Below are 20,409 nucleotides of genomic sequence, written 5' to 3' on the forward strand. Positions count from 1 at the left end.
TGTTAAAACTGGGCAAAAGTTTGTTGAAAAGTTAAAGTTTATCGAGATTTGCTTGAGTTGTATTTCAAAAACTATAGTTCACCAGGTTTTACCAGATCTTCTGAACATATTTCTTTCAAAAAACAGCACAAACATGTTTAAAATGTAACTCCCTCACAGTGTGAGTAAGGACGACTGCTTTCCTTCCACCTACAACCTGGATTAGTCTGCAGCAGAGCTGCCCAAAGTGGTGTCCACGGGCCAAAGCTGGCCTGCCACCATTAGTTTCCATTTTGACTCTCCAAGGGAAAAATTCTGGGCACCCGGGGTCTGTAAACTCACACCTCAGCCCTCAGTGGTGCACATGCTGGGCTGTCACCTTCTCATCCAGATCCCGGCTCCCATGATTTTGCATTTTTTGGCCTCATAAAGCATCTTACAGTACAATCACTTCCTCTCACATGCAGGAGATAAACTGAATCTCAGGGTTACTGGAAGCTGCGTTGTTAACAATGTGTTCTGGCCTCTCTGAGCTTGCCCAACTCACCGGCCGTCTCACACACACATACACACACACGGTCAGACAGTGCAATTATAATAAAAGTTGAGTTGAATTTCTGCTCAACGGCTGTCACTTGGACGTCTTTTACAAATCACAGCACCAGCAGCGAGATGGGAGACGAGATGATGGGCGAGACGATGTCTCATGATGACTGAAAAATAGCCTTTTCATGGAGTCAGTTGTGTTTGCACTTTCAGGGAAGCAGGAACATGGCTGTCATTTTGGCTTTGTTGAGAAAGGACACAGCGCTCTTTGAATATGTCACCCACTTAAAAATTTAAAAGTGGCTAATTAACTTTAATGTTTTGCCTTTTATCTTCAAGTCACTTCTTCTCAAAAGCTCTTAAATAATTTTTACTAAAACAAATGAACTGAATCCATTTAGAGACATTTAATTTCTTTCTCTGTGTGATGATGGAAATCTCAAGTCTGACTGTAGATATTTGTTTTTCGGCTGAGAGGCTGTTCAAAGCATGAAGTGCTCATCGCTCCTCCATCTGTTTACCTGGCTGCCATGTTTCTGGTTTTGTGTCTCTCAGTCTGTTTCTTTCACTGCTCGGCAGCAGGCCACCATCTCCGTTCTCTGTCCTGCTCTGAAATTGTTGTTTTCTCTCTTCAGCCTCTACAGAAACGTATGAGTGCGCCAGCTGCCTCCGCAGGAACGATGCTGACAATCAGTGAGGAATAATCAAAAATCAAACAGGTTTCAGCTAACGCATACAAGTATAACCTGCGGGAAAAGTGTCTTATTACTGTCACCCTGATGGTTATATTTTCACTGTTGTCAGTTTATCTCTTGTCAGCAGGATATCTCAGAAAATGGGAGCATATTTCTGACATTTGACGGACAGATCGGCCTGGAAAAAGCATGAATCGTTGTTTTTATCCAAGACAACAAAACCAAAACGTAGACACCGGTGTCTTAGTGTTGTGACATGTTCAAGGAGGTACAAATAATTTTAAAAGATCGGGGCAAATGTAGAAAATGTCGCATCTAACATCCGGTGGTCAGATGGACTGAGCATGATGCGCTGCAGGTAATGCTCTGATTGCAGGTTTGTGCTCGGTCACAATCCCAAAACCTCCTCAGGGTATTCACATTATAAAACTCTTTCCTTGACTTGAAAACGCATTTTTGCCGAATGCAGAAATGTCCACATTGATTGAGCTACAGGGCAGCTGAGAGATGAGAAGATGAACTGCAGAAGAAGCTGCGTCGACCCTTTGACTTCACTCATAATGTACCCTGGTTCCCATTAAGTTTAAGAGACTATTTTATCAGGTCTGGCAGGTGTTCTGACTGCACGATCAAAGCGTAACGATCGAGTGTCTCGCAGGCGATAGCAGCTGCAGAAAAAAATGGGAACAATTGAACCTCAAGTTTTTTCTTGAACTTTCTGTTCTTAGTTATGGTCGAAGTCTGTTCTCTGAGCGTTAACACCCTCAAAGTTTGCAATTCACACCCAGAAAGCTGAATTATTCCCAATCACTGCAGTGTGTCCACCAGTGGCGTAGCCACATAAGGGCCAGTGTGGGCCAGTGCCACTATGACTGACAGCTGGCCCACCCTTTCAGAAGTGGCTGGCATTAACTTGAAAGGAAGGTTGCGTTGGGGAATGAGTTTGCGTCCCTGGTAGAGGTGATGGACAGCTGTCCGCTGGACATTTTCCTGGATGTCAATAAGCTGTATCGCATTGCATCGGGAGAATTCACACGAACCTGCGATCCTCCATGGGAACTCCCCTCTCTCTTTCACAAAATGTAAAAAATAGTGGACCACACTACTTCGCAAGAGTCCACCCTGTTGAAAAATCCTGGCCACGCCACTGGTGTCCACCGGCTGGCCAGCAGAAATCTGTGCTCTGCCGCACACCCGCAATGGTCGACAGTGCTGCGATTAGTTTGTCGGTGTGGGTTCACTTATTGGTTCGAGGAGCTTCCAAGTTGGCCAGATGGTTTGTCACACAGATCCATCTGCGAGGTCGTCTGAGTAAACTGCTCGGAAAAGGGCAAGAAACACTTGGCAGGTGATTGGACGAACCATCTGTTTGTCAGCGTCTACCGCTGGCTGACTTCAGCAAATCAGATCAATGACCTATACAGTATAGTAGGAGAGCAAAACTTGTGCTGAAGCCATCTTTTCCATCAAGAAAAGCCTTCAGTGTCATTCTTTGCTCTCCAGCTCTGATATAACTGATGCTATCGCAGCATCTAAGCTAACCTCTTTAGGTTAGCTCTTGAGTTCGAGATGGATTCTAGAGTCACGTGATCTTGTATGATCTCGCCAATCCAGCCGACCCTCAAGGTCCACGTTGCATCTACTCTCATGTAACTCTCAAGCGCCTCCATCTGGCGTGGACACATCAAACCTCATCTCACATTCAGAGCACCAGTCCCAATGCTGCGTTCGACCGCCTATAAAAAAACCCATCAGACTTGCTCCTGCTATGAAAAAGGTGTCTCCCAGAGCTGTTTTACTCTCCCTCCTCCGCTGCTGCCTCATTACAGTCACCACGAGTCATGTGATCTCATTACCTCATGTCTTTGACTGGCTCTTAACCTTAACTTGCTATGGTTGAGCTGCAGCGTCTGAAACGCTGCGCCATAATTAGCCCTGTGTGTCAGAGCTTGACAGATTTTCTCCGAGGCGTGCATGTGAAATTTCCGCTCAGCACTCATTATTGACAACCTCAATCAACTCTATTAGAGTCACAAAGAGAGATCTGACCTCTTACCGTAGCAGACGGATGACTGACGGGGTAAACGTAGCATTGAGAGATTGAACATTAAAGTCTAAATCCCTGCTTACCTTCCCTTCTTTTTTGTATTTCATATCGCTGCAAAAAATTTCTGATTTGGCCACAGATTTGCTGCTAAAACCTGCACTTTCCTCGAGCACCAAGAAAGCTGCATTCATCAAACATTCTTAGAGATTTACTACATGTTCCTGATAAAATTGCCTGCAGTGGAGAGCTTAAGAGATATTTATGTTGGCACCGTGTCTATTTTTACCGTTGTTTTCTGCCTGAGAGTCTGTTGGTGGGGTTTTTCCGCCTTTTTTCCCCGCCTGATTTCATGCCCTTTCTTCCTGGGCATCTTGGGCATAATCCCAAAGTCTAATAGTCTAACATTCAATAAATGAAAGAAAAAAAAAAAAAAAAGGGCTCCTCCTGCATTTGACCCGCCATGGGCAAACGCCTTCCAAGGGCATTAGAAAGCTGCTTAGCAGAAGCTGCTTCGGCTCTTACGTAAGCAACGGCGCCCCCACTACCGCGGTTTTGGGAAGAGAGGGAAAGAGTCGGGGGAGAGAGAGGAGCAGGAGAAACGACGGGGAAGTTGGCATGAAAGGAAAAGACACAAAAAAGTTAGAAACAACACCACTCCTGAACTAATCATCCATCCATGAACGTTCCCGTCTCTTTGCCTGTTCTTCTGCACACTCAGGTGGGCTGATGGGCCAAATTTAATCAGCACATCCTCCGCACACGATATGACTAATATCTTCATTTAGCTTTTAATTACCCCGCATCCTCCCAATCACCTGATGGAACCCAGCAGAAACCTCATCGTAATCATGGGGCGCTCATCTCACTTCACTCCACCTCCCGGCGGTCCTCGTCGACCGAAGAGCCGATCGCAGTCTCCCACACATGTGCGTTGGAAGTAGATTAGCGACATTGATACAGTGGCTGATGTGCTCAGCAGTGAGTTTTCCGCAACGGGCCAACACGAGGGATCATGTGTGTGTGAGTGGGAGAGTAAAGTAAAAGCCTTTGGTGGTTCAGAATAATGCAAAGAGGCTTGTAACTGAACTTAATCAGCACTGTTGTAAAATAAGTGCCACACATTCTTTGGTTCTGGCTTCTCGAACGTGAGCTTTGTGCTTTTATATCATTTGGAGCTAAAACAATTAGTCCGTTAATTGATCACTCAGAAAATTACTCAGCAACTATTTTGATTACCAGTTAAGTCATTTCTCAAAGGAAATGCCAAACAGTCCCAGGGCAGCTTTTCAGCCCTGATGATTCATGCTGTTCTTTGTCTTATGTGACAGCAAACTGAATATCTTTGAGGTTTGTTTGGACAAAACATGCAGTTTAAAAGATGTCAGCCCAAGATGAAAATAATTGTTAGTTGCAGGCCTGCTATTATCCATCGAATATCTTTGGACTTTTGATCAGACAAAAAAAGAAATTTGAAGATGTCTCTTCGGGCTCTTGCATTGGATGTTTGCGACATTTAACAGGACCAGACGATTGATCACACAACAGGTAAAAATTTAAAGAACATGAATAATAGAGAGATGCATCCAGTGGCTCCCAGCATAGAGCTCGGGGGCCCCTTAAGGGTTGCAACACAATTCTGAATGGTTGTAATACAAGACAGGAAATCAAAGAAAATGTTCTTAGATTTTTCTCTGCTACACTCATTTGTTTCCATTCTTTCATGTTTTGTGTGGATCTTTAATGTCAGTAGTCATCGCTTCATCCTAGACGTGCAATATGCAGCCTGTGGATGGGGGTCGCAACTCCGCATCGCTTTGTTCTCAGGTGTTACAGGGCAAACAGTTGGTAGCCACTGGAATAATTGATAATGAAAATGTTTGTTATTTGCAGCCTGAGGCTGTGGAAGAAATATGCAGCTCGCTGTCTCCTTCCAGAGTAACACAGCTGCTCACAGGTGCACAACAACAATCAGACAGATGAGCCGGGGTGTAGCTCCAGCCCTCCCGCTGCTCCCACCAGCACCAGCAGAGGCGAACATCTCCCAGACTGTCAAAGTAAAATCCCACACGCTCAGTTTCAGTGGCGAGCAGTTGTGCCGGGCTGCCACTCACTGCTGTTTTCTGCCACACTGCGGATGTGTCAGTCATTGTGCCGGGCTAAACTCATTTGAGCTAGCGAGTGTGGTGAGCAGCAGAGCATGAAGGAAGACAGCAGCAACCCTCGCTGCTGAATCACTTTGGCTTCACCTCACCCCACCCCTCTTTGCTCTGCCTCTACTTTTCACCCCTGAAACGTCGCCATCCGGGAGGCAGACCAGCAGAGTGGAGAGCCACAAGAGAGGCGAAGAAGAGGCGAATTATGAGATCAAGCGCGTGATGCGTTTTTGGGGACTGAAACTTGAGCCTCAAGGTGGCTAAAAACTGCAGAGACCAGGAAGCTGCCAGAAGGAGGTCTTCCCTTTGGACAAGACCGAGCCAGCAGCAGCATGGAGTGCTTACAGGCACTTCCTCACCTTCCTCTCCTCCGGTGGGAGAGCCCCCCCGTGGCGTGTTTACAGTTTGAATTGTCTGAGCTGCCAAAACTTGTGACAAGTGTGTTGAGGGCGACCCCCTCTGTGGCGTGTGTGTGTGTGTGTGTGTGTGTGTGTGTGTGTGTGTGTGTGTGTGTGTGTGTGTGTGTGTGTGTGTGTGTGTTCAGTCACCCCTCCCGGCTGGTCTCATGCTCAGAGCAGCGTCGTGGTTTTCAGCCACACAGAGCAGGTTGAAAGCAGTAATGGCATTAGTTCAACTGTGATTTGAGAGCGTAAGCTGGAGCTGTTTTGCTTTTGTTTAATTAGACTTAACTCAAAACTTGGCATCCGTTTTCCTCCAGCTCCATTCAGCGCGGTGCTGCTCTGCTCAATTGTTTTATTTTCTCTCCACTAAGTTCATTACATTTCTGTGTGTGCATGCAAATCAAAATGTGTCCTAAAGTGCTCTCCTGCGGCAGCAAAGCCTCCCAGTAAAATAAGTATTTCACTTCCTAAAAGGAAAACCTGTCATTTACTTGTTCTTTGGCAAGCGGAGGAAGGTGGTCTAGCTGTTTTTTTCTTTTCTATTGCAGAGATTTTTCCACAAAGGACAAGAATACATTTCCAGTGTGTGTCTTTTTGCTCTTATTAGACGCACAGTCATGTCAGGTTTGGCCCATGTTTGTGTGTTTCCAGGTAGTGGACCTGTACTGGGGCGTGGACCCGGAGGAGTGGGACAGTCCGGAGCTGCAGAGACTCAGAATGAAGCTCCTGGAGGAATGTCTGAAGACCTCAGCAGGACCGTGTTTTGTTGTAAGTACTACACACCACACAGGTCACAGGTTTGGATGTTATCACTGCGTGTCCACACTTTGCATAATAATAAGAAAATATGTTAAATCAGTGTCTGCTTCGTATTTCCCCACAATCCCTCTGATATGACATTAAGAAACAGCTGTTCCCTCGCTGTCAAACCACCAGTTCTGGTCACGTTTGCAGAGTGGCAGCTTTTGCAAGAGTTGATTTGCTTTGTTAGGGTGCTGCCAATAACTCTGTCACGATAAAAAACCTATTTCTGTCTATGTTACCTGATGAATTGATATTTTCACCACATAAAACCAGCTTCACAAACATGACAGGAGATGCAAACTCATCTTTGCCGGAGTGCAAAGGAGAAGAAAAGCACCCTGGGCAAGGATATCGGAAAAGCTTAAAACCCATGCGAGGCTAAAATTACACTCATACAAATGAGTTATGCGAGGACCTCTGCAAGGAGAAGGAGAGAGAGTGGCATGAGGCGTAATCACGGCTGACATTTCAATGATCTTTTCTAGATCATTTTAGGCGACGGGAGAAAGGAAAAAAAGTCAGGCACAAGGACGGAAGAGGATGAAGACAGGAGTGAGGAGAGGAGGAGGAATTGATGGTGAATTATTCAAATAGAAGAGATCCGTTTCTAGAGGTTGAAATTGAGGTGAGAGATCACAGGGAGGGGTAATGCATTCTGGGTAGGGCAGGAGCCCCGGTCTGCAGGGAGCATAATCTCCTTCCCCAGACCAAGTTTTCTATTTTCCTCGCCGCCCCCTCCCTGCATGCACGGCTTCCTCCTGCCTCTCTCATTCACCAGTTGCTGTTCTCAGTCTCTCTCACGCAAACAAGCGCACAAAACACACTTTTCACAGCGAAACATCTGCGGCTCAACGACAAAAACAGCTCCGGAAACATGAGAAATGACAGCGTCTCCCTGCGCGACCCTTCCACGCGTCTAAAACAGCTGATTTGTTTGGTCTTAACTTCAAAAATAATTTAGTTGAATAATAATTAGAATGCTTGCAAGCATACTGTATAAGAGCCCCAGGACAGCCGACTATGACACTCTATAAATCCACAGCAAGAAAACATCAGAACACAGATGCCAAATAACAACCAGAGACAATCCATTCATCATATGCAGCGTGGCAGAAATTTGGTATCAAAAGCATCTGATATCACCAAGCACGCAAAACACACAGCTGAACAGAGCCAAGACAAATGTTAGCACAAGCAGGAAGTGTTGGAGCTTACCTTGGCGAGGTCAGGCGGTGACGTCACGCGAAGGAAAAGCGTTCATCGGGCTCGAAGCGGCGGCTGTAAGGAACAGCCAACCAGAACTCTAGAGCTTTCTGGAGAAGCTGCTTTGTAATCAAAGCGCTCACAGGCGAGCTTCCTCGTGTTCGCGGTGGCAGCAGGTGCTGGCAGGTGATCAGCTTGAAAAGACCGCCCTCTACCAAAGGGTGCGTTGGATATATGTCGCAGCATCTTGACTGTGTCATGTGATTTGATAGCCTGAGCAGTGTGCAGGCTCTAAAACATTTAGATATTGTTAAATATTATGGTTAGATATTATTAAGAACATCTACTCTGCTGCATGCCCACGCTCTTTTTTTCCCAGTGTGCCTTCGCATTGCAGCAGTTTCCTCCAAACACTGCCTGAGTGCTTCAGTGGTGACCCCTGCACACAGTCTAGAAGTTTAAGATTTCTCTGCAGATGTTTTTGTTTTTGTCCTTAAGTTTTCCGCCGCATCCTGAGATTTGATGTCACGACCTCTGAAGCGCACGGAGACGCTGTGCCGTATCAGGCCGTACAGTGTCAGCTCAGTCAGACCAAACTGCGCTGAAATGACCAGATCCGAGCTGAGAAGAAGTAATCCGCTCGCCTCTTTCGTGCTGCTTGGCGCGCTGATTTCATTCATTCCCATCAGCCGCGCCGCCCTCTGTCTCTGCTGCAATTTCACCATCTTAACCCCGACTGACCCCGAGCAATGCCACACAACATGCTGCGGGAAAGCAGGCGCACAGAAACACAGGCACGCTCACACACACGCGCGCGCACACACGCAGACACACAGCTTTTTGTTCCCTCCTGCTTTCAAACACACACCCACGCAGGCACGTACAAACAGAGCATCCTGACCTGAGGCACTTTCTCTGTCATGAAATGGAGAATCAGTTAGGGTGAACTCTAACTCTGGGTGATACAGACTGTTTACACCCCGCTACACATGCACACACACACATCTATAGTGCATGTCCTCCCCATCTGGCTGGTTAAATCTTTAATGGCATATTCTAGTAGTCCACTCTCGGTGGTGAATGAAGGGTTTTATAGAGCCCACAATAGCTCCACAGAATTAAGTCTCATTCAGACTTGTCAGAGCCAGCTGCTGCAGCCCCTGCAGCCGGGCTCCCCGCCGCCGCCGCCACACAGGCCGGCCAGCCCCGTCTCCAGAAGCGAGGAGCTCTGAGGCGGCGGCGGGTCCTTTGATCAGGGACTTAGATCCTCGTTTATGACAGTTCTGGGTTGTCTGGGCCATCTCTGGAGTACTGTTGTTTATTTTTACAGGGTGGGAGACCTAGATATATATGTGAGGACGGGGGGAAACGTCAGCAGAATTTAGGGTCTTGTTATATCTGCAGCAGCATACGGTAGGCGTCAGTGTGTCAGCGTGCACTGTTCAGGAAAACCCCAGAGTCTCTCCTGCGCTGCTTTTCGTTCATCTCCTTTCAAACTGCTCCACACGCCGTTATCGCCAGCTTCACCCACTGAGGCGCGCGCCTCAAACGCTGCAGCCCAAGTGTCACCCCCAGCTAACACACACACCTATACACAGAGCCACACGGCAGTAAGAGGGGACTTCAAAGAGAAGCTGATGTGGGGGGTCTGCAGCCTACAACAACTGTGACAGAGCCCAACACTCGGATCAGAGGGGGGACGGAAGAGAGGGCGAAGACAGGGGGAAAATCTGTGAAAGGCACAATTACATCTGCATTGATTATTGATGCGAGAGGAAATAGAGGAGGTGGGATTTGTTTCTGTTGCAGAAAAAATGGAGAGATAAAGAGAGGTGGAGGGGATAAGGAACGCGAGAGAGGAAACAGGATTGACACGCGGAGTGGAGGTGTGTCTCTCGCTGCAACACCTGGAAACCTCTTGATTCTCCGTCTGGCACACACACCTCTCCTCCTTCACCTATGAGTCACTGCTCTGCTGTACTCCAGAATCAGAGTAATAGCATTGATATCGAGCTTTGTAACTTCTACACAAAGGCAGGCTTAATCCCACTCATCATCTCAGGCTGATCACCGGGATCTGGGGATTTACATCTCGCCGCTCCGCGTTTTTAAAGGCGTTCATTCACCTCGTTACGCGGGATTGAGTGGAATCACAACTATGAAAACAACCAAGTTCCTTTCATTTCCCCGGCATGTGTGAGCATCAAGTCGCCTTCGTTCATAAGACGGAGAGTGGGCTGTTATATAACCGGCGTTTTATTGGAAGTGTCAGTCTTTCTTTATGAGCAGGAATCAATTGCAGCAAGTGTTTTTCAAAGGGCACGGCTGAACACAAGACAGGTGGCAGCGCAGGGTTGTTAAACACACACACACACACACCACTACACCTGGGTGAAGGGGGGCTTTTCTCTAACCTGTCGATGCAATAATGCTGGTTTCCATGGCGATAGCAGGGGTTGGCATGGTGATGGTGTCATTGACCCGGAGATTAAGCATGACAATGAGCCACGTCTGTTTTCACCTCTTTCTTCTTCTTCTTCTTCTTCTTCTTCTTCTTCTTCTTCTTCTTCTTCTTCTTCTTCTTCGTCTTCTTTCTTCTTCTTTCGTCCTCTGTCTCCTGCTCTCCAGCGGTCTCAAATGTCCCCGCGTAAAAAAAACCCACCAAAAACTCGACAAACGCCTCAAGGACGTGTATCGGCACACAGAGAGCAGCCGCTCATCCAGTTTTCCTGCCCTTTCTACTTGCCTGACTGGCCTTGTGGCAGGTTTACTGCATGTAAGAGGATAGTAGAGGATACTGTAGCTCTTATTTTCTCTCTGCTTCGCCTCCATTCAGCTAAACATGATGTAACTGCTAATGTGATAGCCCTCACTGGCGGGTTTACCTCTCGTATCCAGTGGAATTCGATACAGGGAGCAAATTATTGCTGCTTACAATCCAGCAAAGAAAGAAACCTGCAAGAAATGACTTACTTGATGTTGGAAATTGAGTCAGTCAATGACATATGCAACGTTTAATAAACTAAAATGAGCATGCACGCTAAATCCGCTTGATTTTCAAGTGTGCTGTCGATCGAAATGCTCAAAGGAAATAGAGGAGCTGCTCAAAGTGGCAAAATAAATAAAGGACGGTGGTGAAGCAGTTCCTGCAAGAGAATGGGATTGAGGTTTAAAGGATAAAGCTAATATAGGTCTCGAAAACAGCACTCAAACGTGTAAATAGAGAATTTTTTGAGGGACTAGTTTCAGCAGTGGATTGATACACATTTGTTGATCTTACAAGTATATCTGAGGATAACGATGGGACTTGTTCGGATCAAAATGTTGGGTTAAGTCTTGTCATGTAATTTGTTGACAATAAGAAGAAAATGTAGAACATCAGCAGCCTTTTTGTTTAATTAGCATCATCTTTTCATAATAGCACAAACCTGCAGCCTCCATAACGTCCAGTTTTCTGTGACAATTAGAGCAGACCGTAACGGATCATGGAAATCGCTCACGCCTGAGCGACTGCGCCGAAAATTAAATATTTCTCTGATCAGATCGTGTTTCTTTCTGGAGCCATTTCCCCCCTCTGCAGTGCCAAAGCTTATGCAGCAGATATCAGAACAGTTGACTGTGTGTTTCATTGATTGATTGACCGCGTGAGCGATTGATTTGTTGATTCATACTGTAGCTGAGTACAATATCTTAGTCGCCTCTCCCAACTGGCTCATCAGATAAAGTGCACTTAGCCAGAGTATAAAATCCCTTTGAAGGATGAAAAGCCAGAGGAGGGAGAGGGGCCGAGGAGCGCGGCTAAAACTGGAAATGCATTTGGCCCCTGTGTGCTTTGGCATTGTCACTTTAGCCTCCCGTGCTCCTCACACCTGCGGTTGCTGAAGTGTAATAAGAACTACCACCACCCAATCAAAAGAGAGACGCACACACGCACGGACACACACTTGTCAGCTGCCGTGCTGTAATCCACTTTCGATGGCCTTGTTCCAGGCGAGCTCTCTGGCTAAGACAGGCATGTTAAAACCACCCGGCAAATATTTGGACACTTCTTACAGTTTGGCTCCGGTAAGTTGAGTGGGTGACAGAAGTGACAGTAGATTACACGCGAGGGTGGAGTGGGGTGAGGGCGCTGATGTGTTGGCATTTGAACACCTGATTTTGCTGTTTTGATAAGCACCGCTTGGTTTTATCCTAATCTCTATCTCACCACACACACGCACACACACAGTCGGTCACCCGCTCCATTCATCCCGCTGTATCACCACGAGGCAAGCTGACAGAGACTTTGTCAGCAACTTGGAGAGTGACTGCTCTCTCCTCCTCTCTCTCTCTCTCTCTCTCTCTCTCACACACACACACACACTCACTATATGTCTCTCTCTCCGCATTACTGTAGTTCAGCCCAGTGCCTCCGTCCTCCACTGACACATCACTGCAGCACCGTGAGTCATAGAGGGTGGATGAGGTGACCTGCAGGGTAGCCTGGTGGTTCAAGAATCCGTCCTGTCACAGGTTCATAGACAATCTGCAGGTCTCTAAAGAGCCTCTTGTTTGTAGGCTTATATGTAGATTTAATATTATGTAAAAAATGTTTGGATCAAGGCCTTAAATGCTCACCAGATCTCTGAACTCATGGCACTGTACAATACATTAAATACAAGCTCTGTAGTGACTGTTCATGAAGCCCTTCAGCCTCACATCAGCATGACCAGCTAACTAGATTGCTACCAAACTGCAGGTTAGGTTTTTTAAAAAGCCATGTTCACGATAGCACGTCCATTGTGTAGACAGTCTTGGACTATACCACCATGTAGGCACTGGACACGGCATTTTAAACCAACCCATGGCGGGACTGTTCATCCATCCATCCATCCATCCATTTTCTATACCGCCTATCTCTTTCGGGGTTGCGGGGGGGCTGGAGCCTATCCCTTGTCAACGGGTGAAAGGTGGGGTACACCCTAGACCGGTCGCCAGTCGATTGCAGGGCAACACACAAGACAAACAACCATTCACACTCACATCTAGGGGAAATTTTAGAGTCACCAATTCACCTAATCAGCATGTTTTTGGTTTGTGGGAGGAAGCCGGAGTACCCGGAGAGAACCCACGCATGCACGGGAAGAACATGCAAACTTCGCACAGAAAGATCCCGACCGGGGATCGAACCGGCAACCTTCTTGCTGTGCCACCATGCTGCCTCGGACTGTTCATTAATAACCTAATTAGCAAACTAGCTTGCTACAGTTGCTATGAGGACCTGTTGTTTCAAAACTTACTATGAATTTTGAATGGACAGGTGAGTCCGCCCGTGTTAAGACAAGACGACTGGATTGCTGGAATTGAATCAATTGGGTTTCAATACAATTTCTTATAACAGATTGCATCCCATTTATCCCAATCAGATCTCAGGTTGTCTCTTGGTTTCACATTTCTGCTGAGGAGTGCAGCTAATTATGTCTTTGTCGGCACCCTGAGCTGAAGAATCTTCAGCAACGCTCTGTATTCCTGCTTCAATGACATGCTTTGGCCTTGAATGCATCTCGTGACCTTTCCCGTCAATCAAAACTGAAAGCAGTGAGCGGCCTGGCCCAGTTATCTCTGAAACTCTGTATTTTGGCTGGGAGGGAGCACAGAGAGGTGCACGCAGGAGGAAAGCCCTTTCCTCTCTCCCTGTCTTTGGTCCTTCTTTATTTAGTCTTGCATCACGCAGATGCTCGGCTCATGTTCTGTACTTACATTAGCGCTGTTTTCTAATTAGGCGTCTTGCTTTATTGGATGTACTTGAATATTCCAGTCACAGGAGGGTTCATTTATTCATTACTTAGCATAGATTTCTTTTCAGCCTTCTTGTTTTATTGCAAATACTTTAACATTCAGGGGATATTTCTTTCATTTCCTGTTGTTGTTTTTCTCCCTTTAGTGGAGGCTACATACAGATCAATGTTTATATAATGCAAAGATGGGTTTGGAGCCAAAGCACAATACCCAACCTCGAAAGTGACACCTCCTCCCCCAAAACAACTGATACTGTACCTGGAAACAAGATGCAAAATGGACCTTTGGGTACCAAATTTATGCAGCATGATTACAAAACTGCAGGACTGTAAATGAATCCACCATGTGCATTTGTGGGTTTTGAGAGTAGGACGTTCCTACGGACCATGCCACATGCCATCATCTGATTCTGCTTGTTCTCTGCATCTGTTCCCACTGCGAATGCCAAGGGAACGAGGAGTCCAACACGGAGTGGCTTTGAAGCGTCATTGCCGTGAGCGCACCAGCATAGTTTTCCTGCTCATCGGAGCTCACAGTTATTTGGCTCGTCCCTCGCTCGCTGCCCGTCTTCGCCCCCGGGGGCTTTAGCCGCATGTGAATTACGACACATGGAGTAAAGATCAGCTGGTCGTGGAGTTGGAGCATTTCCAGTGATTTCTGCTCCCATTGTCCTCGAACGCGACCGATGGAGCGCATCCAGGAGCGTGCGAGGAAACGGCCGTGATCACTTCCGATGCTGTTGAATGGGTTGCCACTCAGAAGCGTGTGCGGAGATGCCGAGGGGAAGAGTGAGGAGTCGTCAGGGCTTACTGTACAGTAGATATGCCATGTGGAGTGGGAGATAATAGTGGGATGAAAAGGCCACTGTTTAATTTGATGGTGCCTAATTATGCAGCTACTGCGTCGAGAGTTCTGGTTTCTGACTGAAAAGATTGTGGAGAACGATTGTTTGGCTTTGGTGGAGAAGACGCAGTGAGGATTATGAGCGTTAACCTATAGCAAGACAATCAAATTCAATCAAACTTCACAGTCCGAGATTCATCTACATACGTCCTTTTCATTAATGCATTCATTTCCCCTCATTTAAAACAGCCCCATCTGTTCTATACATAAGGCAATCTGCTCATTTTCTTAATACTACTGATTACTGAGCATTAGGAAATTTGGCCGAGGCTGAGTGTTTTACATAAATGTGTCATTCAAACATTTGCCGTGAAGCAGCGGAACAAATCTGCTTTTTCTGACTGAAAACAATGAATTATGAGAAGAGACTGGGTTTAAACTGTGCCTTTGTGCTACCAGATAGCTTCCTATGTATGGTCAGATTTGTAATATTGTTGATATGTGTTAACGTGGGACGTCTCAGCGGTTACAATTAGCATCCAGCTGCTGAAGTGTTTTGGGGATGGTGGTCAGCCAGTGTGAGTTAACAACACTTCAAGGGCCTCTTGTTAACCACAGTCGCAGCAGCCTTTTCCGTCCTATTCTTCATATAAAGACTAATGAGATGACTCTTGCTCATCCTCCTCCAGCTTTAATGCTTGAATTGCTCTTTTACATATCTTTACATGGTGATTTATTTATGTTGGTGCGTGAGGCCGGATGGCGTTTTCGTTTCACAAACGCGGGTTCCGTTTGCTTGTGAACGATTGTTATTTTCAACACTTCCTGCAAACATAAACGCGTCTCTGTGGGAAGAGAGGCATTTTCTTATTTAAACTATACATATGCGGCTGTGGTGGAAAGCAATTTCCATCCAAGATAGAGCTGTCACTATGCACCACAGTGTACACAGAGTGGGGATTGTGGTGGCAGCTCCATCCCCGATGTCACAAATTGGCTGGTGGATGTCCCAACTGCACCACACTTGTGCCTGTGGCTCTGAAATTGCCTTAAATAAGTTGCACGGTATGCATCATTGACTCCACTCTGCGCCGCTGATCCAAAAAACAGAGCCCTAAAACAGTTTGAAGGCTCATGATGATACACATTTCCTGCATCTCTCTCCCTCACCTTCCCTGCCCTCCATCTTTCTTTCTTTCTGTCCTTCCTTCCTTCCTGCCTTCAGGGTCTGGTGGGAGAAAAGTACGGCAGCATCCGAGTGCCGGGGGAGGTGGAATCAGCGGAGTTTGAGATGATCTTGGATGCAGCTGTGGAGGCGGGGCTGGAGACACACATCTTGGAAGAGTGGTACTGCAGGGATGAAAACTCTGTGCCACCCGCATACTACCTCAAACCCAAAGCCCAAATGCTTAAGAACTACCAGAACTCAGTGAGTGCAGCCAACGTGCAACCATGACAGGGGCAGAAAGGGGCTTTGTTGGTGGTTGTTACCCACATGGAGGTTACTAAACAGTGCTGATAATGCATTGTTGTCCTTGAGCTCGGAGGTTCATGAATTTCAGTCTCCTTGAGGAACACATTTTATATGCACACACAGAAAAGAAAAACCGGCTTTGCCTTCAGTTTAGGAGCAAAGTTGTTTAGTCTCAGGCAGTTCTTGAGCTCTTTTGAAGTCTTTTGCTTCACTTTTTGCCAAAACAAAATAAAAAAAGAAAAGAAAGTTTTAGTACATTTGCAGATGACCTTGTAAAAGTCATTTAACAACAATCCTGTCAGCACAGTTAATTTTAAATAAAACCATTTAGCTTCTGAGTTCCTCTGAGTTTTGCTCAGAACTGCATGTTACTGTTTCCTTGACTTTTACTTTAAGTCATGAAAACTACATTGTTGGCTTAACACACTCTAGGATGCTAAAAGTGAAGTGATCAGTGAAGACTTGAAAATTTGAAAGTCATTTTTGCCTTCGTTACTGCATGTGTCTGCGCAGAGCTTAAGAAAACGCGAATAACCGCAGTCCTTCGTCTAAACTGTCCTCTCGCTGCCCTCCGTCCCACTTAGATGGAGTCGAGCAGCGCAGCCAAGACCAAGAATGACAAGGCCTGGAGGAATGTGTCGGAGGAGATCAAGAGGATCTTCCGAACCGCGGTGCTGCAGCTTCAGGAGAAGGGGACCATGAAGAGCGCTCAGGCCAAGAAATTCCTTTGCTCTGGTTGGTTTCAGGTCGCCTTTTTCTTCCTTTCTCTTCTCTTCATGTCCTTCTTTTGACGACTTCTTTTCAAGTTGGAACACGTCTTGCTGGCTGATGTTTTGCTCGCTTCTACCTCCCCTGGTTTCTATTATGGTTTTTCAAATTTCTTTATGTTATGTTAAAAAAATACCTTTAATTTGATGACAAATAACATAATTCTATGAAATTGTGTTTGATTCTTGAGCTAATCGATAAGTTGGTTCATCAATTAGTGGAACAACAAAATAATTCTGCAGTCATCAGTGAATCGCTGCCATTTCTGAGCCAGAAATGGCAAAAGTTTACCGGTTTTAGCTTCTCAAATGTGAATATCTGCTGGTTTTTAGTCTTCTATGATAGTAAATGAACATTTTTGTGTAATTTTGTGTCTGTATTTTAATATTTTTGACACGTTTCTGCCATTTTATAGACTAAACAATTAATCAAGAAAATGATCAGCAGATTATCAGATCATCACGATAATAGTAAGTTGCAGCCTTATAGTTGATAAAATAAGTGACGTCAGTTTATTTATCCCATAAAGTCAAATCAATCACACCTGACAACATTATGTCTGATAATAGTGTATCCTGTGTGATCCAGTATATGTGATTGAAATGCCAGCGTTCCCACAGGTTTTTATTTTGGCAGCATCTTGCCTGAAATAAAGAAAGCTTCTGCTGACGTGATGATTTAGAAGAAATAATGATTTTAAAAGAAAATATTAGGCCTCAGCGGAAAAAATCACTCAACAAAGTCCATGAATTTAATGAGCGAGGCTCTTGTGTAGTTCGTCATCTTGTAGCTAAACTGATAACGAGAGAGGAGATGCAATCAGGACCCGTCAGGCTCAGCTCGGCTGATGACAGTGATTGATGGATCACACTGAATGGTCATCTCACGGTAATCAATCCAAATAATGTGCTGCGATGTCAAGTAAAAACAGACAGCATTTTTTTTCTCCTTGTTTTCCATTAATTTCACTGTTTACTGATGTTGTTGTGTAATATTTTCGGTGATTATCAGGCCAGAGTGTTGTGTTAGTCACAAAACCACAAATTGATTGTGTGGTGTGGTTCAGTGTGGTTCTAGAAAGCACTAATTATTTTTCACCCAAGGGGCCAGACAAACTTTAAAACAGAGAATCAAATAAAAACAGTATTATCAGTTTTAGTGTAACAGGTAACAGCAAAAACAAAAGGTAGGACTCTGACATTTGAACAATTCCTCCCACTGTTTAATTTCACCCTGTGAGGTTGCTCTCATATCAGTTCGTGTCTATAAAAGACTCCATTTGGGAATCGCCCGGTTATTGCTGAATTGTTTGGACAGCACTGGACTAATCTTTTCTCTTCTGAGGTGGTCATGATGGGAGATGATCTAAGCAATAACATGATCAGGATCTGATGAGTCCTTGCTTTATAGTCCTGATCCTGTTCTCGTAGAGACGACACAGTATGCAGCCATTTGTAATGGTGGAAATCAGGAGTAAGCTAATTAACTAATTGCCGCTCAAGTTTTCTAAGTTGCTTGAAAAGGAAGCACCTCTTTTGTGTCAGGAAACTGCAGTTTTTATGCACTTTAATTGAGCACACTGGGCTTTAAGCGCTGCCTGGTTTTGCTGTATAGAGGAACTTGTGCCGTCTCCTGGAACTCCCAACTTTCCTTTCACACTTTTCTCTCTCCCACCTAATTAGTGGGCTACCATGTGAGCAGAACTACACAGGAGATGCTGGCAGAAATTCAGTCAGCTGGCTCTTTGTAGGAGAGCCTGTGATTCAGTTCAGTGGTGCTGGCTTATGTGATTTTATCAACTTTGTTTCCTCTTAAATAAGGCTCAAGAGAAATGTATGTAATTGGAAGCTAAAGGCTTCTAAAGTCAGTTCAGCTTTGCTCCTGAAAGAAATCTAAATCCTACATCTGTTAGACGTTTATCTTTGCAAGTTGAACATTATAATCCAGCACTGGGCCTTATCATCACTGGGCCATTTTAGAACTTAGCAAACACAACCGAATCATAAGTTTTCAAAAGTCGTGACATATGGAGAAGTTGAGGAAGAGTTCTTAGCAATCCGATGTTTTTTTCTCTTATTTCAGCCTTGGAGGACGAATTGGACTTTGCCCTTGGGAAACAAACTCCTGCCTTTCTCAGGAAATGTGTCTGCTACATTCGCAAGATCTCCAACTTCGACCGCTTCGCCAAACTCCCCGAGATGGCCCGATACATGGACATCGTGGTCAGTGGCGATCGCGTCATGCGCAACCAGGAAGCCTACGAACGCCTGCTGAAGGTACGGGACGAATTCATCCCCACGGTCGTCGCTGCCTCCAACCTCCGCGTCTACTCTTCAGTCACTCACTGCGACATGAAGTTAGGCTACTCCCAAGAAGTGGAGAGCAACTATGTGGAAGGTCTGTGTAAACAGTTCTACGAGGACATGGTGGACATCATCCAAGCCACGGTCCAGCAGAACTTCGACACGGAGACCGACCCGCTGTACGATGAGATCCTGCAGCACCTGTCGCTCTGTAAAAGCTACGCTGAGCTCTACACGTTCAAGACAGAGTCCTTGGATTACATACAAGAGTATCTTTTGCCGTCCAAGGGGAGCAGAATGAGCCCTCTGGTGGTCTATGGAGGACCCTGCACTGGGAAGACCTTGCTGCTGTCGGAGGTGGCCACACAGGTGAGATGCTAAAATATGATGGTGCCATCAGTCTTCTCTTGTGCGATCCCCGCCTGCACTTTGGCCGGCCCTCGTGGTGCGTTCACGCTCGTCTGTCTGATCTGAGCATGTGTCCATCTTTGTACAACAGCGTATGAGGGGGCGTGCAACTGTTCATCTCTTCTCATCAAACACTTGCTTGACCATCTGTGTGTCTGCCAAAAGACGGTTCATTGCCATGCAGATGTCTCTAATTTCCAGTGAAGCCATGCATATGCGTGTGTGTGTGTCAGCCTATGACTTTTTTTGGTGTGTATGCTTTTTCAACATGTGTGAACATCTGCAGAGATTTACACAAAGTCTGCATGCATTTGTTTCTGAAAGTGAGCGTGCATGCGTCGTGTTCTCTGTTCGCTCTCTGGCTTTGTGTGTGCCATCTGGCCGCCCGGCTACATTAGGATCACACCATCGCCAAGATCACACCGCACACACCCACAGATCTACCCGTCCTGTCCAGCTTTTACAATAACTGTCACAGTGATGCACTCATTTATTATACGAGTCATTCATATCACCCGAGTTCATTGTGTGGTTCTGTAAAGTGTTACACTAACACTCATTAAAAGAGCAACAAGACAATGATCAAACACACACTCATTGAGCAGAAGTTGTATGTTGGTGTGTAAGAGAGCATGGACAAAGAATAAGGAGGAAAGAGGCAAGAAAATGGGATATTTCTACGCTAATTTCTATTACAACTGAATCCTATTGCTTCAGTACACCCGGGGCATGTGCCTACTTTCCGTCAGGGGAGTTTACCTGTTTTCCTAGAGCCTGTCCTGATTTTCTGCCATAGCTTTTTCAATCATCTTTGTTCTTTCATGTTTTCAATACCAGGTGGATCTTTCAAAGGCTTCCTTGTAACACGCTGGCAACCGCACTGTGTCCTCAAGTGGAAACAAGTTTTTGGAAATAGAAAAGGGGAAAATCTGCTTTCTGAAATCAGAAAGAAAGTTTTTAGAAATTCACAAAACACTAGATGTCAGTTTTATCCATTAATAAGTGAC

General features: G+C 45.7%; 1 protein-coding gene across 2 annotated transcripts in view; it reads left to right on the top strand.

Moving 5' to 3' along the window:
- LOC139351649 (NACHT and WD repeat domain-containing protein 2) overlaps positions 1–20,409 on the top strand; it is a 40,751-nt gene that overhangs the window by 12,373 nt on the left and 7,969 nt on the right. For both annotated transcript variants that reach the window (XM_070993633.1, XM_070993634.1), the window contains exons 4-7: positions 6,473–6,589; positions 15,675–15,878; positions 16,508–16,658; positions 18,774–19,363. In XM_070993633.1, coding sequence (XP_070849734.1) covers positions 6,473–6,589; positions 15,675–15,878; positions 16,508–16,658; positions 18,774–19,363 — 1,062 coding nt within the window. The remainder of the gene's footprint in view (positions 1–6,472; positions 6,590–15,674; positions 15,879–16,507; positions 16,659–18,773; positions 19,364–20,409) is intronic.

Source organism: Chaetodon trifascialis, chromosome 23 (genome assembly GCF_039877785.1).
Source record: "Chaetodon trifascialis isolate fChaTrf1 chromosome 23, fChaTrf1.hap1, whole genome shotgun sequence".
NCBI lineage: Eukaryota > Metazoa > Chordata > Actinopteri > Chaetodontiformes > Chaetodontidae > Chaetodon > Chaetodon trifascialis.